Consider the following 24612-nt stretch of genomic DNA (forward strand, 5'->3'; position numbering starts at 1 on the left):
AACATTGGCACATCATCAGCTTTCTTCCAGTCTTCCAGATCTTCCCCATTTGTCCAAGACTTATTAAAAATTATCAGCAGAGGTCCAGAGAGCTCCTTGGTCAATACTTTTGAAAGTCTTGGGGTGTAAGTTATCCAGGTCTGCTGATTTAAAAATGCTGACTGTAAAAGTGATATTTAACATCCTCCTTAGATTAGAATTGGAACAGAAAGTATGTAATGATCATTATATAATATCAGTATCATCCAGCTTTGTTTCAAATATATATTTATTGAACAATTCCAGCTATTCTTTATCTTTACAACAGTGCATAAATATTTGTCTTTACTAAGCTATTGACGATGATGATGTTGATTATTATTAATGAATTTATATGTATTGCAGTAACACCTAGGAGCTGTAGTCCCGGGTCTCCATCTCGATCTCCACTGTGCTAGGTACTGTACAAACACAGAACAAAAAGACAAGAGAAGAGCAGACGTGATGCAGATTTTGATAAAGGAAAGAAAAGCAATCCTGGGGAATACTGTCCCTGAAGTCTAGCGTCTATCCCTAAAAACACTATGTAGGACATATTAAGTGGACAACAATTCACGAAAAATGGTTTGGGGAACAGAAATAAAAGCAACAGGCAGCACTGAGGTTTATAAATAATCAGTTGGGCCGGACAACATGAAAGCTTTTCGAGATGGAATGGGGAAATGAGTAAATGAAAGGAATCTTGGAAAATAAAGAACTACTTCCTTTAGGTGCCTAAATAGGGGTTGCTGGGTGCTGTGCTCTTTTGAAAATCTGGCCCAGAAGGAATGGTGTAAGCAGGGGCGGCTCCAGGCATCAGTGCAGCAAGCTGCGGGGGGTGGCCTGCCGGTCGCTGTGAGGTCAGCAGTCTGGCTGCGTTCGGCGGCATGCCTGCGGGAGGTCCGCCGGTCCCGCGGCTTCGGCCGCAATTCGGCGGCAGGGACACTGAAGGTGCGGCACCAGCGGACCTCCCGCAGGCATGCCGCCGAATCTGCGTGACCAGCGGACCGCCTGCAAGCATGCCGCCGAAAGCCGCCTGACAGCCATGCTTGGGGTGGCAAAAAACATAGAGCCACCCCTGGGTGTAAGTACCACAAAGGTTCTAAACGGGAGTCCTGGGATGTAATGGAGAAAAGGAGAATTTAGGTTGAATGTCAGGCGAAATCTCCTGATGGCAAAATATATTAGACTGTGGATGAATGAAAGGGTCTTATCCTGCATGGAGATCAGCACCCTTGTCTTCCATTAAATTTACTGGGAGGTGATGGTGCTCAGTACGCATCAGGAAGAACACTGGACTGGATCTGTCTCCGATTGGGAACCTTTCCACTGATTTCAGCACCTACCAGCACCTTGCAGAATCAGGCCCTACACAAAGGATCTGGTATCCTCCAGGCCTGTGTTGCCTTCCAGATAGAGTCCTGCGCGGAACTAGTGTAGAGCCCTGAAGCGGAACTGGGATCCCGTGGGTCCCACAGGACCTGCTGCCATAATAGCAGGACGGGATAGAGCGGGATTAAAAGTAGTCCCATGCAGGGCTCTACTTCCAGTGGCTACTGATTCTCAGTTTGCACTGCAGGGCTAGTATCAGACACATTTCTGCTGGGCAGGGCCGTCCTTAGGATTTATGGGGCCCTACGCAGTATTATTAAACTGGTGCCCCTATGCCCTATGGCAGCCCGAGCTCGCAGCCCAGTGGAGCAGGGGCAGGGGGGGAGGGATGAGGCAGCAAAGGATAACAAGATGCCCAGCCCGCCTCATGGTGGCAGAGAGTCACAGTTCCCCGCAGAGACCCCCGTACCCTCTCCCTCACGCAGAATGGACATGCAGAAGGTACCTAATTAAAAGCACTAAACTTGGGAATAAAAAATGTCAGTCACAGGTTTTTTGATATGCCCTGAAGTTTGTCAGACATTTATTTGCAAAAACTTTGTAGTAAGGGTGAGTCAGTTGTCTTGCTGAATGCAACATTAAATATTAGGGAATACATGATGCAGCTCTTCTCTGTTTTACAGTTTCTTAATCAGTATTTCTAAGCAGATTTTATATTTTAAATGTACTCTTAAGCCTTCATAAAGTAATAATTCCAGATTACTACATATTTAACTCACTGAAACAGACATTATTTTAAATTAATCAGTCACAGAGGTTTAATGTGTTCATAACAATGTTCATTGTTTTCAGAAAAAGGGAACACTAATTTACTTTGTGTGATCTCCATAACAATAGACATGTTTATGAAATTTCACCAACTTTAAAAAATATGTTTCCAAAGATTTTAGGCATAACAAAGGATTTTATATCTTACTAAGGTACTGATTTTGCTGGAGGCTTCTCTTAAATCTAGTTCATCAGATTGTCAGAAGTAAAGAAAGGGAAACTCTTTGTCCAGCTATCTGGAAGGAAAGGGGTGTTGTCTCTTTTAGGGCTCTCTTCAGTGGGTGGGCGAGAGAGTGAAGGGAGAAAGGGATGGACAGAAAGGACAGGAAGACTTTGGAAGCAAGTTTTTTTTTACTATAGTAATTAAAATGTGTATTTTAGATAAGGGTGGTCTTTTGAAGGATTTATTTAAAAAACTCTATGTCTGAAGTTCTAAGCATTTAAGGCTAAAGATGATTGTGCATCTAAAAATCTATGCAAGGATTTTTTAGAGATGTGATTTTATAATCTTCACCAACACACTAATGAAATATTTTTAAAGCAATTTTTAAACTAAGGTCCTGTAGACTAACATGTGCTGAGTAAATATTACAGTAATGCACAACTGTTTTTGTCAGTAAATTCAGAAACTGACAGTATATACCTGGGGTTTCGCAAATGCCTGTTAAATGGCTTCATTACCCCTTGCATGGCTCTTTAACAGTTTCAGTGTTGTGCTAATAGGTCTGGCAGGCTGGAGACTTTTTCACTTTTAACTACTAGATCCCCTCCTGAGGAAGAGTCACCAGGCTACAGCAGCCAGCTGTGGGAGCCCGCTGGAAGGGTCAGAACAGAGACAGGAAAGATGGGGGGTAGACACTAAGACCCAGTGGTGCCCCAAATTTTCAGGTGCCCTACGCAGCTGAGTATGTTGCCTATGCCTAAAGATGGCCCTGCTGCTGGGACAAATCAACCTTCTTCTGACTGTACTTGGTGCATTTGCTCCTGAAGTCAAGGTCAGTTTTAGGGAAGGACTCTATTTGCAAATGATCTTCTGCTGCATGTCTCTCCACAGATATCATAGGATGAATACCAGAGCATGGCCAATTATACCACAATGGCTGAGTTCATTCTCTTGGGATTCCCAGATTGTCCAGAGCTGCAGGTCACCTTCTTTGTGTTGTTCCTCACAATCTACCTTATCACCCTCATGGGGAATCTTGGGATGATTGCATTAATCAGGATGGATTCCCAGCTTCACACGCCCATGTATTTTTTCCTCAGCCACTTGTCCCTGGTAGATGCCTGTAACAGCTCAGCTGTCATACCCAAGATGTTGGTGAACTTCTTAGCAGACAGCAAAGCCATCTCCTACATCAGCTGTGCTGCACAAATGTATTTTTTTGTTATCTTCGCGACTGCTGATCTCTTGCTTCTGTCGGCAATGGCATATGACCGGTATGTGGCTGTCTGTAACCCACTACTCTATACAGCTGTCATGTCCCCCAGAGTCTGTGCCCAGCTGGTGGCTGGCTCGTATGCTTGCAGCGCTGTAAGTTCTATGATACACACGTGTTTTACTTTTAGCTTGTCCTTTTGCAGTTCCAACATCATCAGTCATTTTTTCTGTGACATCCCCCCACTCTTAGCACTCTCCTGCTCCGATACCACCATCAACGAGATGCTGCTCTTCATCTTGGGAAGCGTGGAAGCAACCATTTCTCTCCTGATCATCCTTGTCTCCTACCTGTACATCCTGGCAGCCATCCTGCAGATCCGTTCTGCCAAGGGGAGGAGAAAAGCCTTCTCTACCTGTACCTCCCACCTGACTGTAGTCACTATGTTATATGGGACTCTTAGCTTTATGTATTTACGGCCCAGTTCCAGCTATGCCCTCGACCAGGACATGGTGGTGTCTGTGTTCTATACAGTGGTGATCCCCATGCTGAACCCACTTATCTACAGCCTGAGGAATGCAGAAGTGAAGGATGCCCTGAGGAGAGTGATTAGGAGGAAAATATGTCCTCATTTGATGTGATTTGTGGAGAATCAATAAAGAATAAGTGGCACGTGCTCCATAGGGCTGCTGGTGCCTCCATTAATTTCAGGGAGTTTCTTTGTTCTAACATATCCACTGTATAAGGACGTAACCATTGATGGGCCAGTTGGTATGAATCATTGTAACTCTCTTGGCTTCAATGGGGCTATGCCGATTTACCTCAGCCAAGAATCTGGCACATCAATGCAACACAGTGGGTAAAATGTGCACTTCTCATCCTGGAGCAGGGAACCCAGATCTTTCAGGCCCACATTTTCAAAAGAGGCCTTTAATTTTATACGCCTCCATTTTTTAGATGCCCAACTCCAGACACTGAAGGTCTGATTTTCAGAGGTGCTGTGCGCTCCATAAGAACATAAGAATGGACATACTGGGTCAGACCAAAGGTCCATCTAGCCCAGTATCCTACTTCCAACAGTGGCCAATGTCAGGTGCCCCAGAGAGAATGAACAGAACAGGTAATCATCAAGTGATCCATCCCCTGTCGTCTATTCCCAGCTTCTGGCAAACAGAGTCTAGGGACACCATCCCTGCCCATCCTGGCTAATAGCCATTGATGGATCTAGCCTCCATGAATTTATCTAGTTCTTTTTTGAACTCTGTTATTGTCTTGGCCTTCACAATATCCTCTGGCAAAGAGTTCCACAGGTTGACTGTGCTTTGTGTGAAGAAATACTTCCTTTTGTTTGTTTTAAACCTGCTGCCTAGTAATTTCTTTTGGTGACCCCTAGTTCTTGTATTATGAGGAGTAAATTAAACTTCCTTATTTACTTTCTCCACACCAGTCATGATTTTATAAACCTCTGTCATATCACCCTTAGTTGTCTCTTTTCCAAGCTGAAAAGTCCCAATCTAATTAATCTCTCCTCCTACAGAAGCTGTTCCATACCTATGATGTAGTTTCGAAACAATGGGAACTGAGTGGTTTCAATGCTTCTGGGAAACAAGGCCTTTGGTATCTTAAGCTGGACACAAAAATGGAGGTGCCCAAAATGAGAGAAGGTTTGAAAATGTAGGCCCTGAAGTTCATGTGTGCCACAGAAGTGGAGTTGATTGTACAAATTAGGGACAAAACCATGTGGAAGAGAAAGGAATTATTTGGGCTGTTTAGGACTGAGGGGCATCAGAAGAGCTAAGGGGGCAGGGAAGGGAGCCCAGGACTGGTATAGCAGTGGGGCTGCAGGTCAGGAGGTAGGGACATTAGTAGAGCACTATGTGTGGGGAGCCCAGGATTGGGCTAGCAGGGGAGGTTGTGTGTCCTGATGAAGGGGCATTGTCAGAGCTGTGTGTATGAGGGTGAGATTTTTCTTACCAACTTGCCTGAGGCGTTAGGTGATCAGGCTGAGGCCACAGGATTGTTTGGGGAGGAGATGACGAAACACACCAAGTGTCTAAGTTTTAAAGCTTTATTAATAAAATAATAATATAACAGCGGAGAGTGATGGGTGCTTCCCACGTTACTTAGAGGAAGGAAGAAAGCATTAGTGCCCCAAGCCCTAACCCACTTTCATACTCACACATGCTTTACCCGAGGCTGGCCAAGCCTGAGTGTAACGTAAGAAGATGGGGAAGGGTGGACGGGAGTTCTGTCCTATGCCCAGGTTGTCCAGGGTCCGCTGTAATTTCTGACTTGCTTTGGCTTTTGGGAGGGTTTTATGTCCTGGGTTCCTTTGGGGGTGTTTTCGTCCAGTGCCCTCTGTTTCTGATGCTCTTTGTACCAGTCCAAACTGGCTTGCTGTGGCCTTCTTGGCTTTTTAAAACACACCGGCTTTAGATACTTTGTTTTCCCCCCTGTTTGCCTTTGCTGTTTTATTTGTTTTTATTGTTTTTATTGCTATTTTTGCAGGCCTGCTTAACTTTTTTTTTTAATTATTATTATTTTTATTTTTTTTATGGCTAGATAGCCGTAGATTTCTTGTTGCGCCCATGACCTTGGACCCTATTTTTTAAACATGGAGCTAGCTAAAGTGTCGAGTTAACCCATTCTCTGCTCTCTTCCTCCTTCCTCCTCTTGGCCTCTTGCAACCTGCCAAGGAATCTTCCATTTCACACTCACACCTTTGACCCTCCCCCGAAATGCCTTGCCCTCCACTCTACACTTACACCTTTGACCCTCCCCCGAAATGCCTTGTGATGCTTGCAACCGCGTTAGCAACATACAATGCTGATCTGCCTCCCCATGGGACCCCCTGAGGAAGGGAGTCCTTGGGCCTGTGACAGTCCCCCCTTGACCCCGAATCAACATTTTGTTGTGAGGGGTCACCATTTCAGTTTCCACCCTTCCTCTGACACGGTGGCTAGGGTTACTATCTGCACTTATGCACTTAATTTTTTATTTTAAAAACAAACAGTGATTTGAAAAGGAAAACACAACCCTTTATGGCTCCCTTTGGAGCCCTTATAGTATTTTAATTAAGTAGCATGGTAGGTTTGCATTTTTTAATTTTTTTTTAATAATATATACTGCATATGTTTTGGGGAAAATGCAATTTTTTTATAATTTAATTTTTATACTATTAGCCATATTAATTTTTACATAAGGTGTACCTGTTTTTGTGCTTATAAAATTTTTATGTACCCTTGGCAAAGTGATAGTTTGATTACCCAGAGCCACCTCAAGGCTCAGTGTGGGGCACTGTTGTTTTTTTTATTACAGCTTTTATTTGCTATTTTGTTACCAAAAAACAAATTTAATTTTTTTTTTGGCTTTGACTGCTTTGTTGCAGCCATGACTTTAGTTTTTATTTAAAAACATTTTAAATTTTGTAAAGCATTGAGTTACCCCTTAAAGGTTAAATGCCAAATACCAAAGCCAAACAACACTCTAGTTACCTGTGTTCGGCAAAAAACATTTTTTGGTTTTGCAATTTTGAATGAAATATTTAAATGGATTTTAGTGGTATTATTTAAAAATAAAACCAATTTATTTTGTTTGTTTTTTAATATTTTTATACTACTTTAATTTATACACAGCTTATATAGATTACATTTATATTTATTTGGGGCAGTTACGTTTTAATAGACACCCCTTATGTTTTTTTTAGCAAATTTGACTAAATTGTTTATAGTCAAATGATATAAATAAGATTGGTTTTTTTTTTGCTTGGCTTATTTACAGACTTTTTTTGGAAATGCCCCCCCCCCTTTCTTTTTTTTTTAGAATGGCTGCAAAGAAACCAAGACTTTTTAAAAAATATTTTTAAATTTTTTAACTGCTTAGATTTTTTTTAGCATTTACAGAGTTAACTTTTTATTTTTTTTTAAATTACTTGCTTATTTTTTAAAATGACACTTTAATTAACTCAGATTTTATTATTTTAAGTACTGTTTTAGGGATTTAAATTCCCCATCTCTGCACTTACTTTTTTCTTTACTTTTGCTACTATGCCCTTAGGGTCCTCACCCCCCTTTGAAAGAGGCAGCAGGGTCCCTTCCCTCTTTGCCGCCTCTCCCGTGGCTCGGGTATCAGGTTCACCTGCCTCCCGTGACGCCAGCTGACCGGGTAGCTGGACTACCATGTCCGTGCTCCCTAATGCCCTTACGTCCGGCCTTGAACCCATCGTTGATGCTATCGCCCACGACTGCGGGACTCCCGAGTCCGCAGCTGTACCCTTCTGTTTTCTGAACATATTATAACAAACCATTAGTAACACTCTTGAGATTTCACGCTGCCCACACCGACCGGCACCGGGATTTACAATGCTCACCCTCCTGGGCTGGAGGGAGAGACGCTAAGCCTCCCTACGTATTACTCGGTCCTCTCTACCACCGAGGGTCCATATACCAAATGCAAAACCCTTCCCGGGCAGAGCGAGAAACTCTAAGTTCTCCTTTTATACTCAGTCATACTACAACTGAGGGTGTACGCACTGAGGATTGTTTCCTATTGCCCGGTACTGCTATGACTGGGGGTAGACCCACCTGCACCCTTCCCCCACCTGACCGGGGTGGAGAGAGGAATGCTAAACCTCCCTCCGGTTCTTAGTCATGCTACGACTGAGGGTGGGGCTCACCTTTAATCATAAAATTCTCAACAATGCCGGACAGAGCAAACATGAAATGCCAAGGGCAGAACAGTTGGTGCGCTCCGCAGGGCCCCGCCCCTCCGCAATTCTCCACCAAAACTGTGACAGATTTCTGTTACCAATTTGCCTGAGGCGTCAGGTGATCAGGCTGAGGCCATGGGATCATTTGGGGAGGAGCTGACGAAACACACCAAGTGTCTAAGTTTTAAAGCTTTATTAATAAAATAATAAAATAACAGCGGAGAATGATGGGTGCTCCCCACGTCACTCAGAGGAAGGAAGAAAGCATTAGTGCCCCAAGCCCTAACCCACTTTCATACTCACACACGCTCTACCCGAGGCTGGCCAAGCCTGGGGGTAATGTAAAAAGAAGAGGGGGAAGGGTGGATGGGAGTTCTGTCCTATGCCCAGGTTGTCCGGGGTCCGCTGTAATCTCCAACTTGCTTTGATCTTGGGAGGGTTTTATGTCCTGGGTTCCTTTGGGGGTGTTTTCGTCCAGTTCCCTCTGTTTCTGGTGCTCTTTGTACCAGTCCAAACTGGCTTGCTGTAGCCTCCTCGGCTTCCCAAAACACACCAGCTCCAGAGACTTTGTTTTCCCCCCTGTTGGCCTTTGCTGTCTCATTCGCTTTCACTGTTCTCACTGCTATCTCTGCAACCCTGCTCAACTTCGTTCTCTTTTTTTCATGGCTAGACAGCTGCAGATTTCTCGTCACGCTCATGACCTTGGACTGGGGCCAACGGCTTATCTTCACACGGAGCTAGCTAAAGTGTCGAGTTAACCCATTCTCTGCTCTCTTCCTCCTTCCTCCTCTTGGCTTCTTGCAACCTGCCAAGGAATCTTCCATTTCACACTCACACCTTTGACCCTCCCCCAAAATGCCTTGTGATGCTTGCAACTGCGTTAGCAACATACAATGCTGATCTGCCTCCCCATGGGACCCCCTGATGGAGGGAGTCATTGGGCCTGTGACAAGGGCTAGGGCCCACTGGTTGGGATTGAGGGGCATTGGCAGAGCTGTGTGTTGGAAAACTCAGGACTGGGATGGTAGGGGGCTGCAAGTCAGGATGGAGTGGCATGGGCAGAACTGTGTGTGGGGGGAGCCCTGCTCAGCAGCTATTGGAACATGATGGCAGATGCGTTTCTCTGCATTAACACACGGTAAGCACACTGGGAGGCAGGGAGGTGTGGGGAAATTATAAACTATTAATCTACATGGCTGAATTCTATGAGTGTGAAAACCCAGGACAATGAATTGAGCATCATTGTGGACCGCTCAAGGAAGATCCCCGCTCCATGTGCAGCAGCAGTTAAAAAAAAGAACAATAATGAAAATATTATAATTGTGATTTTGTCTATTTTTTTATTTTTCACTGAGGAAACTGAAATGAAATATTTCATTTTAGGTTGGGTCGAACATAATCTAAATATTTTGGTTTGTTGACCAGAATTGAAGTGCTTTTGTCTCAGGTCAGTTCGAGGTTAATCTGAGTTCGCCTCAGTTGCTGTAGGGCATCATAGGAGATGTAGTTCAGGTGCTTCATGATCCCATTCTCCTCTCTGGGTAAGGCTCCTTGGCTGGACTCCATATTCCATGATGCACCTCTGGTTGAACCAATATGGTGCTGTGACATATCCAGGGTACAATCTGGATTGATGAACAGTTGCATCCCTTCAGTTGTCCAACCTGGGGTGCCTTTGCACTGAGAGCAACCACTCCTCATCTGCTCACCAACAGCCTCCTGCATATAAATTACTCCCAGTTATAATATATGAGTGCTATAGCCAGTCATTCTTGAATTACACTGCAGAGTGACACCAGCAAATCCCCAGTCCCAGACTTTCCCCAGAAATGTACATCTTTTACTGCCCAACTCTCTCCTGGACAATACAAGCTCATATAAAGTCTATTTTTATTAATAGAAAATTATATGCACAAATCCAGTTATCCCAAATGGAGTTTCCCAAACACTTCAACCCAAAAACACACTGATTTAGATAAAACAATGAAACAAATTTATTAACTACAAAAGAATAGATTTTAAGTGAATATAAGCAGTGAAGCGTAAAAGTCAAAATTGGTTACAAGAAAAATAAAAGTAAAACACAACTAATGCCTATCTTAACAAACTAGTGTGAATTAAAAGCAAGGTCTCTTTCATCATATGCTTCAGCGATCTTACTGGCTAAATTTATTTCTGTCAGGATCCCTCCCCCAGTCCAATGCTGTTTCCTTTGTTCTTCAGGTGTTGTGGATGCCATGGGCAGAGAGAAAAGGAGGATAATTTGGGGCCTCTGTTCTCCCTTTTTTCTGTTCTTTGATTGCAGAGCTGGGGTTCAGGAGACAGAAAGTCTATGTGGATGGGAACCCCAAGCTGTTTCTTTGTCAAGATGTAGATTTTTCATCCACACTCTTTTCCCTGCCAAAGAGTGGCTGCTTAACCAGGTGATAGTCCATTTGATTTTGTTGGCACATGGCTGAGGCATCAGTTTGCCTTTTGTCTCCAGGGAACTGGTTTGTGGCTGCTCCCCAGACTTGGATCATATCTTAGTACTAACATACAGAGGAATCTTATAACTTTACATACAATATTGCCACACATATATTACCAGGACAATAATGATCAGCAAATTATGAGTTTTCAAATGATACCTCACAAGGCACACTTTGTACAAAATGAATCATAATCTTTTGAAAAGCGTGGACACAGGGGTACAGATTGTCACAGGTGCATCATGGGAACCATGTGAGCATGGCACATCATGGGAAAATGTAGTCCAGTTGGGAAGCCTGGCCCATAGAGGAGAATGAAGGCACGAGGCAGCTCAAGTGGACACAGATTAATGTGAAACCAAGATGAAACAAAACATTTTGATTTGAGAATGTAAGAACATTACATTCAGTTTTGAAATGTCAGGTCTCCCATGACGATACTTAGGTTGTGACGTTGTACTCTGTCTAACTCTGCCTGTAATGTAAGGTAGAATTTGTCCTTTACTTCATCATCACTGTCATTTGTTGGTGCATAGCACTGAATCAGGGTGATATTATTGTGTTTCCCTTTCAGTCTGGCTCTCATAAGTCTCCTGCTGATGGACTTCCATTCAAGCAGGGAATACTCCACTTGCTTCTTCAAAAGGATGGCAACACCCTCATGAAGTTGTCCATCATCCCGTCCAGAATACAGCAAAGTTTCTCCTGAGGCTGTTGTTCATCTTCTTAATCCCGTCCATCTACTCTCGCTGACACCCAGGATGCGTAAGCTGTAGCGTCTCATTTCTGCTGTGACCTGAGCTAGCTTCCCTGTTTCGTACATTGTCCATACGTTCCAAAAACCAAGTTTGGTTTTTGTCTTGGTGTGGAGCACTTCAGTCTTCATGCCAGTGGCTTCCTTTCGGCTTTCACCACAGGCAGTCATACGGGTCATTGACTCCTGAAAGCAATCACACACAGTAATGGTCGATTTCTCCATCGCTATTTCCATAAACATAATTTGTTTTTTATGGGACAGAGTTGTTAGCCCTCTGCCTAACCCCCAACCTGGAGGACCATCTCTGGATTAGCCTATCTCAAATCATGCCATACACTGCACAGCATGGGGACCAAGAGTTTAAAGAGTGACTAGTGCCTCAGTTTTTGGGTGCTCAGCTTGAGACACTGTAAAAGGTCAGATTTTCAGAACACGCCGAGCACTCACCATAAGAATATCAGGCCCTTTGAGGACATCTCAAGTTCCATGCCCCGCAATGGAGACATCCAAACACTCTAATTTGAAAATCGTTTCCTGGGTGCTTAATCACACAGAATGCAGTGGAAACGCTTGGAAATCTCACACCTGATTTTCAGCAATGGTGCAGCTGTGTCCAGTCTGCATTAGAGCCTGCATTGCATCTGGCAGCAACATTGCTGGAAAACGGGTAGTAAATTTCCTAGTGCAGATAAAACCCCTGAGTCAAGCTTTCTCAGGCAGACCTCACTGTAAAACCCAATTCTGATATCCCTTATCCTGCTCTAGGTCAGGAGCAATTCCTCTGAAGTCAAGGGAGTGACAAGGGATGAAATAAGAGGTTAGACAAACATCTGTCAACACCAACCTGTCCTTCCCTTCACACTCCCATGTTCTTCTTCCTATGGAACCAATGTGAGTGAGGTCAAAATCAGCTCCTGGGTCTGCTATTCATCAGTGTGCTCTGTGACGGGCTCCCACATACCAAGCCCCCTAGTCCAGCCTAGCAAAGGGCTGCAATTCTTTAGTGGCATTGATTCATCACTTCCATCTGCTGCTACTAGATGGTTTTATGACTGGCTGGTGACTTTGTACTTACTCCCCATTCACTGTTGTAGCTCACTAAGGACCCAATCCTGCAAAAACACGTGTGCTTAATTTGAAGCTCGTCAGTCATCCTCTTGATTTCCATGAGGCTACTCCTGTTAGCCAAGCTAAGTGTGCGCTAAGTGGTTTGCTGGCATGAGCCCTAAGAGCTTGTGTGGGAGGGGAGGTGGATGTGACATGGGCCGGGCAGTTCTTTAATGTCATGTTTTCTTAACTCTGTTAAATTAATAGGGCTCAGACTTCAGCTGGGCACCTTGGTGGTCCCCAATTCTGCGGCCAGCCAGTGAACCAGTTCAGCCCTCCCATTACAACTTAGGGCAGCCTCAGAGCTGCATTAAGTTACAGTGGATCAACAGCCCCTCAACAGCTGGGGCTTCCTAGTGGTGCTATTGCCACCTAGTAGGGAAAATGTAAACCTGAATAGAATTCTTGCTCTTTGCAACAGTAATTAATATTATCCCATTAGGGTTGGTTTGTTTGTGTATTTAAATACTGTTGTTCTGGTATGAGCCTGTATTGTGCTGGAGAAGGCTCAACAGAGCACAAAGGGACTCTTGCCCCTTTCTCTGGCCACACCCCTAAACTGGGGACCAGCAAGGGCCAATCGTGTAGATATGGCTACACCTACTCTACGTTACCCAGGGAGTTCCCCCATGCCAGGGGCTTCTCAACTTGGTGAATGGGTTGGCTTTGCTCTCCCTTTGTGCTACCAGCCTGGTGCACGGGGGCCAGAAAGAGAAGAAGGATTTGGCCCATCCTGGAAAACCATATGAAATGCAATGTAACATCTCCCAGTGGATAGGAGGGGGTCTGTCTCTATGAGAGTACAAGAGACAGAGATTTCCCCAATCCCCCCCGCCCCACACACACACACACACACACACACACACACATTCAAAAATGGTTGAGGGACTTATTTCTCTTTCCACCATGAGACATTAATTCACTGTATCAGGACTTATCTAAAGACGTACTGCACACTGACAAATTCAGACCAAAAATAAGGGGTACATTTTTAACAGGGAGGGTAATTAACCCCTGGAACTATTTACCAAGGATCATGGTTGATTCTCCATCACTGACAATTTTTAAATCAAGATTGGATGTTTTTCTAAAAAAAGCTGCTCTAGGAATGATTTTGGGGCAGTTCTCTGGCCTGTGCTAGACAGGAAGTCAGACTAGATGGTCACAATGATCCCATCTGGCCTGGGAATCTACGAATCTAGGTTCTGACAGAGCCTCGCCCTCCTGTGTGACCTCACTAGAAGGCAGAGGAGAATGCACATTCTCTCTTCCTTAGCTTGACCAGGGACAATGGGCCACTTCTAGGACAATATCCATGGGAGTGATTGCACCCATCGATATTACAGAAATAGCTGGGTCTTGAGACCTGTAGGAAGAGAACTAAACTTTGCAGTGCATTTCAGCTGCCGGTGTTATAACTGAGTCACAACACAAGACTAAAGCTCTGGACACTTTTGTTATTGTATAAGAGAGATCCCAATCCCAAAGGCTACAGGACTTGATGAGTGAGAACTACAGGAGGAGGTGGACGTGATCTGAGAACCGGGGTAGAGGTGGAGATGGGGCCAGGGTGAAGGAGCTGAGGGGAGAACACTGAGAATGGAAAACTTAGAGTAAGAGAGAGGGGTAGGAGCATGGGAAAAGGGATGAATGGAAGGAGATGCAATGCTAGATTGTAACCTTCCAATTGGCTCTGAGTATGGGTCGGTGGGTAGCTGCACCGCACAAGGAGCTGACCGGAAAACAGAGTGTGGCTCAGGCAGTCACAGTTTCTGTCATGCTTCCCTTTGCTTACGGGGGAGAACAATATTTAATCATCCTGGAGCAGCCTACCCCCTTACTCACAGGCAGAGTGCAGGCAGTCAACTACTCTAGCTGGTGAGTAAGGGGATGGAGCTGGGGTTCGTTCCACTCCTTGTCATCTCCCCCACCCACTTGCTCCCAGAGAGGTGTGTCGGGTGAGCAGCCCCTGCCATCTCCATCATGGCCAGAATCCACAATCTGAGCAGCATTGAGCATTGCTGAGGAAGGACTGTGACAATCTAGCCCTGAGAGAGGGGGGAGGGAGAATGGAAATCATGTGAGGAGAAAGTCGACATGGAAAGACTGAGGAAAAGAGGTGGGGAGAAGTGAAAGGGAGGGGAGGGAAGAAAAATAAAGGAGATGCTGCTGGTTAACATTATTATTCGGCAGAGTGTGGGGTCAGCATGCGATACCAAACCGATTCCCGGGTGTGTTTGCTCTAACTAGAGTCACAGAGTGGGAGAAGGATGAGAACATGATTTTGTAGGACAAGAAGGGATTCGGAGACACAGACATCTTACACTGGTGTAACCCCATTGACATCCCATTTCGTCCCCCAATCTCCTTTCCTCCCAGGATATACATTGCACCCATTCCACTCTTCACCTGGCTCCCAGTGAGAGCAGCAGAATGAAACATATCCGTAGCTCAGCCCTTGGTAACTCTTGTTGTCGAAATGGGACTGTTTAATAACACAGAATCAAAGAGTGGCTCAGATTAAGCCCCAGTGTATGTGTTACACTGGGGATGGCTTTGACCAACCTAGTGCTTTTAATTGTTTGTTGTGCATCTCGGTGAGCACAGCTACTTCCAGTTGCTTCTGGGATCTGGTCCCCCAGGTCACCAAGAACAGTATAAAACCTCCTGAATGGCAGAGTGGCAGCTAATCTTGATGGGGGAAGCAAAGACACATCTCTCTCTGTCTTCTGCAGGTACGTGCTGTTGTACTGAATCAAACTCGCATACAAATTCAGACACTATGGTCATCAGCAGGGATTGAACCAAGACCTTTGGAACCAAAAGCACCATTCTCTATGCCTTGTGCTAAAGGGAAAAAAAAAACCTCATCTTTGGGAGAAAGTAGCAGTTTACAAGCTTGGGGAGGTGACAGTGCATTACATTATGACTCCAAGATTTCATGCAAACTAATGCAAAGCCCATATTCATGTCTGAACAGTTTAATTATCACACTAAGTAACTAAGCTTTACCCAGAACTGAAATGCCAGAGCAAAGAGCCCACCTTGTATGAATTGGGAAGAGCTCAGATTGACACTAACTCTCACCCCCTATTTTCAGACTGACATTCTCATGCAGGAGTCAAAAGTCACTATTTGCTGCTGTGCTTAGAGACCAGCAATGCCCATGTTTGGGGCATAACTAACCCATTGGTTCTTATATTTATGCTGTGCGTATATTTTAGAAGACAACTGGAATAACCAGCTCTGAACATCTGGCTCTGTGCATTAAAGCCTTTCCCTGATTCAGCAGCGGAAGAAACTAACCCCCATCATTCCTTTGCTTCCTCTCATTGCAGGGAAGGGCTAGAATTCCTGAGTCACCTACCCGCCCACGTCATCGCAGCTCCCTGATCTCGGTTCTGAGGAGATGGAAAAGGGAAATCACTCAACGGTGACTGAGTTCATTCTCTCAGGATTGACAGATTGTCAGGAGCTGCAGGTCTGCCTCTTTGTGCTGTTCCTAGTGATCTACATTGTCAGCCTGGTAGGGAATCTGGGGATGATCGGGTTAATCAAGATTGACTCCCAACTCCACACCCCATGTACTTTTTGTTGGTAATTTGTCTTTCTGTGATCTCTGCTATTCCTCAATAATTTCCCCTAAGATGCTCAACTTCTTAGCCAAAAGTAAAAGGATTTTGTATAATGCCTGCACTGCGCAAATGTATCTCTTTGGTACTTTTGGTCATGTTGACTGCCTCCTGTTGGCTGTGATGGCATATTACCGTTATGTGGCCATCTGTAACCTGCTGCTCTATACAGTCACCATGTGCAGGTGGCTCTGTCATCAGCTGGTGGCTGAGGTGTATGCTGTGGGCTTGCTGGATACAATGGTACACACCATTTTTACTTTTCATTTATCATTCTGCAGCTCCAATGTCATCAATCATTTCTTCTGTGATTTTCCGCTGGTATTGTTGCTCTCCTGCTCCAACACACATGTCAATGAGATTGTGGTGTTTGCCTTGATTGGCTGCATTGTTGTGAGCAGCATTATGAACATTCTCCTCTCCTACACCTATATCATCGTCACCATCCTGCGGATCCACTCTGCCAAGGGCCGGCACAAAGACTTCTCCACCTGCACCTCCCACCTGACAGCCGACATGTTCCTTGGTTCCCTCCTGTTCATGTATTTCCGACCCTCCACCAGTTACTCCCTAGACATTGACAAAATAGCCTCTGTGTTCTACATCGTGGTGATCCCCATGCTGAACCCCCTGATCTACAGCCTGAGGAACAAGGAGGTGAAGGATGCCCTGTGGAAAGTGATGAATAAATTACTAATCTTCTCTTGAGCCTGGTTACTCAATTCTGAGTTACTGATGGGGAGGGAGAAGCAGGAGAAATCAGTTCCCACTCCACTGCAATCTCATTCCTCATCATGCATGTTATCACTGTGAATTATTTGTATTATTTTTTTCTTTTATTGTGTTCCAACAATGTCTGATGGCCCCAGCAATGTTCAAGAAGATTGTGACGCTTTCTCGGGGAATTCAGGACTATGAGTCACCCTGTCTCCCCCCTGTGTCAGTGAGCAAGGGACTTGCAGGAGCTAAACTGTGTGTCAGCTCCTTGACACTCCAGTTCATTAGTCCCTCTCCCAGACAATCTTCTCCAAAGCTCTGCCAGCTTTTACTTTGCCTTGCAGGTAATCTCAGTTTCGCTCTAATCCCGAAAGCTCCTTGAAATGTGTTCCCCTGCAGTATCCAGCCCCTGTCACTGGGCTCTCACAGAAATTACTGAGTCCACTGTCTCCAGAGAGGCACTATACACACCAGCCTGCTAGATCAGTTGAGGCGTCGCACTTTAATGTTAATACATTACACTGAGAGGGATTTACAGTAAAACCAGGAATACCTTTACTAAAAAAGAACAGAGATTTAAGCAAAGATACTATATACAGAAAATGGTTACAAATGAAAAAAGAAGTACGACGCGTTTTCTAGTGATGAAAACTCAACAGCCTTAATCCTTGTCTGAGACAGTTTCTCACTTAAAGGCACTGTGACGCTGTACCCCATAATGCTTTATGGGAATATGACATAACTGGAATATGTTTTGTGCTGCCTGTGCCATGTAACATATCTCTGTAAAAGTTATGGTCTACTATATCTATTCATCCTATTTGTACACATATATCATTTTGTACCTGAGGTTAAGAATATTGGCTGTATACTTGCTTGATTTCTAAGTAAGCTTTGTGAGGCATTTGGTCCGCTTCTTTAGGAAGGAATTCGCAAGGTTAAGTACCCGATCAGGAAGCACTTGGGGAACAATGCATTTTGGAATGCTCCAATCCACATAAGAAGTCTTCCTGGAGACATACAAGATACCATGTGGACAATGGCTTCTGCCTGTAAAGACTGTGAGTCATGCATGGACATGTGACTTGCCCAGGTGACTCCAGAACTCCATCTTGGAGCTGGACTTTGCATAGGAGTGAGGAGGGGGTCTCCACCCACAAGAGAAAGTCTATTTAAACCCCTGGGAGACCCCTCCATTTTGTCTTCAGCTGGCTAAAGAGGAAGCCTCTCCACCCCCCAGGATACTTGGAAGAAACTGGAACAAGGGGGTGTGAGTGATTGCTGGACCCAGGCTAAAAGGAGATTAGTCTGTAAAAGGGAGCATTCTGGAACTGGTGAGGATCTTATCTGTATTCAGTTTGATTAGACATAGATTTGCGCATTTTATTTTGCTTGGTGACTTACTTTGTTCTGTCTGTTACTACTTGGAACCACTTAAATCCTACTTTCTGTATTAATTAACTCAGAGTATGGATTAATACCTGGGGGAGCAAACAACTGTGCATATCTCTCTATCAGTGTTATAGAGGTCAAAAAAATTATGAGTTTACCCTGCATAAGCTTTATACAGGGTAAAATGGATTTATTTGGGTTTAGACCCCATTGGGAGTTGGGCATCTGAGAGCTAAAGACAAGCACACTTCTGTGAGCTATTTTCAGGTAAACCTGCAGCTTTGGGGCAAGTAATTCAGACCCTGGGTCTTTGTGGGAGCAGACGGGAGTGTCTGGCTCAGCAAGAATCCCATGCACTGCTACAGACTAGGGACCGAATGGCTAGGTAGCAGTTCTGCAGAAAAGGACCTAAGGGTCACAGTGGACGAGAAGCTGGATATGAGTCAACAGTGTGCTCTTGTTGCCAAGAAGGCTAACGGCATTTTGGGCTGTATAAGTAGGGGCATTGCCAGCAGATCGAGGAACGTGATCGTTCCCCTTTATTCGACATTGGTGAGGCCTCATCTGGAGTACTGTGTCCAGTTTTGGGCCCCACACTACAAGAAGGATGTGGAAAAATTGGAAAGAGTCCAACGGAGGGCAACAAAAATGATTAGGGGTCTGGAGCACATGACTTATGAGGATAGGCTGAGGGAACTGGATTGTTTAGTCTCCAGAAGAGAAGAATGAGGGGGGATTTGATAGCTGCTTTCAACTACCTGAGGGGGGGTTCCAAAGAGGATGGAGCTCGGCTGTTCTCAGTGGTGGCAGATCACAGAACAAGGAGCAATGGTCTCAAGTTGCAGTGGGGGAGGTCTAGGTTGGATATTAGGAAACACTATTTCACTAGGAGGGTGGTGAAGCACTGGAATGCGTTACCTAGGGAGGTGGTGGAGTCGCCTTCCTTGGAGGTTTTTAAGGCCCGGCTTGACAAAGCCCTGGCTGGGATGATTTAGTTGGGAATTGGTCCTGCTTTGAGCAGGGGGTTGGACTAGATGACCTCCTGAGGTCCCTTCCAACCCTGATATTCTATGATTCTATGATAAGACAGAGTGCTGGAGTCCTGAGCTGGCAGGGAAAACAGGAGCAGAGGTAGTCTTGGCACATCAGGTGGCAGCTCCCGGGGGTTTCTGTGATCCAACTCGTCACAGTGGTGTAGTCGAGCAGGATCTGTGCACAGCTGATTGCTTTGAGGTACTGGTAGTGATTTTAAGTGAGTTTTAAGTGTGTTGGCTGGAGAACAGACAAAGTGGTTACTGGTTTGTTATTTTCTGTTTGCTTATTTTGGGTAAGGGAAGTAGGGACAGAAAAGGAAGCAAAGTAAATAAGATTGAAGGTCAGAAGAAGCTAAAACTGCACTGGTTGCAAATTATCCAGAAAGGCAGCTATCAAATCCCCCCTCATTCTTCTCTTCTGCAGACTAAACAATCCCAGTTCCCTCAGCCTCTCCTCATAAGTCATGTGCTGCAGGGTTTAGTGGAACATTCCCAATCGACTAATTTTCTATTTCACTACCAAATTTAAAATTTTACCTGAATATCGGGACAATTGTACATCAAACAGATGTACGCCGCCAGGTGCAATCCCTGCTTGCCAATGTGGGTAAGTGAACTGGGCAACAGCTTAGCAGTGCTCAGCCCCAGCCTGCCCTGGGTGGAATCAGTATGTGCAGAGGCAGGTGCCTCCTTTATTTGGCTCTGCCATGAGCTAGGTGGACCAGTCTGCACACACTTTGCTGAGGGAGCCCGGGCCACACTGCTGGCTCAGCCCAGCTGACACTCACCTTGGGGACCTGCTGGCCACTTCCCAGGAGCCGCCCCAGGTAAGCACTGCTGGGCCCGGGACCCACCCCTGCACTCCCTACCCCCGCCTTCAGTTGAGGAGGTGAGCAGCGGGAAGGGAAGGGCAGGGCTGGCCAGTGGCAATGGGGTACACTGGTCCGCCTGGCCCTGTGCTACCAGCATGCCCCTTCCTGTTGGGGGTGGGCCCATGTTGCGCCACACAGCTCCCCTGCCCAGCGCCCCCTAGATCCACTATGCCCTGCACCCCCTGAACCCACTATGCCCAGAGCCCCCCCACAATCCCCCCACATATCCACCACAAATGCACAGTGCTGTGCACACCTCCACCCCTGCCCAGCGCCCCCCACCCACAGCCCCACCACAGCTACCCAGCACCCCACACAGAACCCCCCACTCGCTAGTTTCCCATACACACTGATTTCTCCTTCCTCCTTCCCTCCCACCCAGTGCCCTTCCCCACAGCCCCACCACCACAACAATGCCCCACACAGACCCCCACTGCCCAGTGCCCTGACACACACAGATCTTCCCCACTGCCCAGAACCCCCCATAGGACCCCCACTGCCTAGCACCCCAAAACACACAAACCTCCCCCACTGCCCAGTGCCCTCCACACCCCACACACACCTCGCAGACACTCACTCCATCACACCCTGCCCCCTTCCCTGGCCGCACTCACCAGCCCTGCTGGGAGGTCTCTGGCTCCTAGGGTCAGAGCGGCGAGAGGGGTCTCCAGACTCTCCACGTGCTGCGCCCGCCACAAGCGCGAGCTCCGTGGCTCCCATTGGCCAGGAAAAGTGCTATTGGGAGCTGCCAGAGCCATGGAGTGGGGCTTGCAGGCAGGAGCAGCCCGCAGAGCCCCCTACCCACCACGCCAGCCCCGGGACGATGGTGAGCGGTTCATCCCGATATCGGGACAAAGGGCATCCCGACTGATTTGTAGTCGGGATGCGGGACACATGGGGGAAAATCGGGACTGTCCCGATAATATCGGGACATCTGGTCACCCTAGTCTCTTCCAACCATAATCTTCTATGATTCTATGATTTCAGAGTTATGAACAACCTCCATTCCCAAGGTGTTTGTAACTCTGAGGTTCTACTGTATTTGACTCATCATCAACATTAGAAATGTTGACCTAGACACAAAAGGGTCTGTATCCCATTCACAGTCCCCTGAGTTTCCAGAATTCCTGCTCTTAACAATGTTTACCATTTTCCAATAAACTGTGAAGCAAAGAGATTCTTTTCCCCAAGAATCAGACAAGCACGGACAGTACTGAAGGGGGTTTATTCACAGTACCAGGAAGACTGATAAACACTTCCAAGGTGAGGGGTTACAGTGACCAATTATATACCTTTCTTTTATTACTTCATTTGCATTTATTTTGTTTTTACAGAGACAAACATTGTTTTAGAGACAGAGAACACACTTAACCTGACAGTGACAGGAACAGAACATACGCATCAAACTGTTTTGATTACATCAATTATTCATGACTACCTTAAGGCGAAGGGGTGGGTTGGGGGTGAGTGTTTACAGATATCCGGAGGGCTGTGAAGGAAGGGTTTGTTCTGTTCTGAGAGCCGAGTTACTGGGCGGACATTTGACCATATAAGTTTATCAAGTGTTAACAGTTGTCAGTGTCCTCGGGCTTCCGGTGTTTCTGCTTGTTAGTTATGTGGGTTTCTGTCTCACTGCTAACTGAATTTTAACTCTTGCCTAACAAAACCTAACATCAAAAACTTCTTGGTGACACTGTGTATCTATCTAATCTCCATTAAGACTTCTTTTCTGCACACTGCAGCTTTACATGGTTAGATGACCCCTTCCATCCTGCAGAAATGGCTGATGTTTATTTCTAGACTGTTCCCGTGGAGGCACACACACTGTGCTCGCTCATGAAGACGCTACTTTTGTTCTTTTTTGTTTTGTTGTTCTTTTAACAACATTTGCTGGTGTAAAGTATAGGTCATTCCAATTGAAAGGATCCGTTTGCTGTTTGTGCTTGAAGATATATAAAAGCCAACCACTCTATGCAACCAATATAAATCCTCCAGAGAACAGGGAGAACTACAGAGACCCAGCTGCGATGCAGATTGCTTTTTAGTTCTAGAAATCATGCTCTAGAAATCATGCACTTTACACCTGCAATCATACAGTGAAACCAAGCCTGGTACAAAGAAGGGGGAAATGGGTTAGATATTCTGTTACCCCTTCAGCACAATGACACTGGCTTTCCTTGCCCATCAAGGACTAGATCCCCAACTGGTGTAAATCATTGACTTCAATGCAGCTTTGCTGACCTTGGCCAGCTAAGGGTCCCACTCAATGTATATTGTTACTAAAACACATACGCACCAGCAGACTCCTCAAGCTGTTCAGGGACATGACAATTCAGCACATGAAATTACATTACAATGAACTAGAACATGAAATGTCCTGTGAGTTTAAAGGAGCTCAGTACTCCTTTAAACAGTCTCAGGAGGAGGCTTACAATTTATTCATTGCTTTCCTCAGGGTGCCCTTCACCTCCTTGTTCCTCAGGCTGTAGATCAGGGGGTTCAGCATGGGGATCACCAGGGTGTAAAACACTGAGGTCATTTTGTCTGTTTCCATGTCATAGCTGGAGGCAGGTCATAAATACATGAAGAGAACGGTCCCATGGAACATGGCCACGGCTGTCAGGTGGGAGGTACAGGTGGAGAAGGTTTTGCGCCTGCCCTCGGCAGAGTGGGTTTGCAGGATGGTGGTGATGATATAGATGTAGGAGAGAAGGACGGTCACAACGCTGCTCACTAAAATGCAGCCGCTTAAGGTGAATAACAAAATCTCATTGATGTGTGTGTCAGAGCAGGAGAGTGCCAGCAGAGGGGGGATATCACAAAAGAAATGATTGATGATATTGGAGCTGCAGAATGACAGCCGAAATGTAAAACATGTGTGTATCATTGAATCCACCAAGCTAGTAACATACACCCCAGCCACCAGCTGGTTACAGAGCCTCCTAGACATGATGACCCTATAGAGCAGCGGGTTACAGATGGCCACATAACGGTCATATGCCATCACAGCCAGCAGAAGGCACTCAACATCTGCAAAAGAGCCACAGAAATACATTTGTAAAGCACAAGCATTGTATGAAATCGTTTTAGTTTTGGCTAAGAAGTTCAGCAGCATCTTAGGGGAGATTGTCGAGGAATAGCAGAAATCACGGAAAGACAAGTTACTCAGGAAAAAGTACATTGCGGTGTGGAGTCGGGTATCAATCCTAATTAACAAGATCATCCCCAGATTCCCCACTATGGTCATATAATAGATCACTAGGAACAGCACAAAGAGAGGGACCTGCAGCTCCGGACGATCTGTCAGTCCTGAGAGAATGAACTCAGCCACTGTCGAGCGATTTCCCTTTTCCATCTCCTCTGAAGAGAGCTCCGGCAGTTGCAGTGATGCGGTGCGGGCCAGTGAAAGGCTCAGGAATCCTGTTCCTTCTCTATAATGAGAGGAAGTGTAGAGCTGATAGAGGGCAGTTGCTGAATCAGGTGAGAGCTTAGTCTACAGAGCCAGCTGTTCAGAGCTGGGCATTCCAGTTGTTGGGATAAGCAACGAAATAGCAAGGCCCTAAAATTGAGACACCCCTTAAAATGCAACACAGGGAAATTTCTAATAAAGTTTTTTTTGGTAATGATTCACAAACAAATCTGGACTTTGAATGAAAAAGACCCGTGAAAACCCATGCTTAAAAAAAGATAAAGAAATGTTGATATTAAAGAGTCAGTGTGTTTTCCATACTGCCCCCTCTCTCCAAATGGACAAAGGGGGTATGATAATATACACATACTCAATAGGATATTGAAATATAAAAATGAAGGATTGCCAATGGTAAGATTAAAAGTTTTGATAGCTATATTTTAATAATTTGTAACTCTGGATGTTGAATGAGTTTAAATGAGGTAACACTTAAGCCAAGGCCTTGCTGGCATAAGTGTGTTTTTGCCAATTCTGCTTTTACACAGAATTGCTGATCTGCTTAAGATGATATTGCTGACAGAACAAATGTAACATGTTGTGCTGGATGGAAGTTTTGATGTTAAAACACACAAACCTGCAACAATAAGAAGCCTTTTACTGTGTCAAAATGATCTAGACAAACTGGAGAAATAGTCTGAAGTAAATAGTATGAAATTCAGTAAGGACAAATACAAAGTACTCCACTTAGGAAGGAACAATCAGTTGCACACATACAAAATGGGAAATGGCTGCCTAAGAAGGAGTACTGCGGAAAGGGATCTGGGGGTCATAATGGATCACAAACTAAATATGAGTCAACAGTGTAACACTCTTGCCAAAAAAGCAAACATCATTCTGGGATGTATTAGCAGGAGCCAGACAGTAAGCAAGACATGAGAAGTAATTCTTCCGCTCTACTC

General features: G+C 45.4%; 2 protein-coding genes and 1 pseudogene across 3 annotated transcripts; 2 read left to right on the plus strand and 1 right to left on the minus strand.

Moving 5' to 3' along the window:
• The first annotated feature begins 483 nt into the window (after positions 1–483).
• On the plus strand, positions 484–4195 carry LOC135878557 (olfactory receptor 5I1-like). 2 transcript variants are annotated; one of them, XM_065404259.1, is made up of 2 exons: positions 484–537; positions 3284–4195. In XM_065404259.1, exons 1-2 carry the CDS (start codon positions 484–486, stop codon positions 4193–4195), a joined length of 966 nt encoding a protein of 321 aa, XP_065260331.1. The 2 variants fall into 2 exon arrangements, with proteins under 2 accessions (XP_065260331.1, XP_065260332.1); XM_065404260.1 differs by lacking the exon at positions 484–537 and having other exon boundaries at positions 3257–4195.
• An 11811-nt stretch (positions 4196–16006) lies between these two features.
• Positions 16007–16937, plus strand: LOC135878336 (olfactory receptor-like protein OLF2; annotated as a pseudogene).
• A 5735-nt stretch (positions 16938–22672) lies between these two features.
• On the minus strand, positions 22673–23599 carry LOC135878337 (olfactory receptor 8U9-like). Its single transcript, XM_065403970.1, is given in 1 exon segment — positions 22673–23599. A coding segment is annotated over 1 exon segment (927 nt).
• Positions 23600–24612: the final 1013 nt, after the last annotated feature.

The sequence above is a fragment of the Emys orbicularis genome, chromosome 4 (assembly GCF_028017835.1).
Source record: "Emys orbicularis isolate rEmyOrb1 chromosome 4, rEmyOrb1.hap1, whole genome shotgun sequence".
NCBI lineage: Eukaryota > Metazoa > Chordata > Testudines > Emydidae > Emys > Emys orbicularis.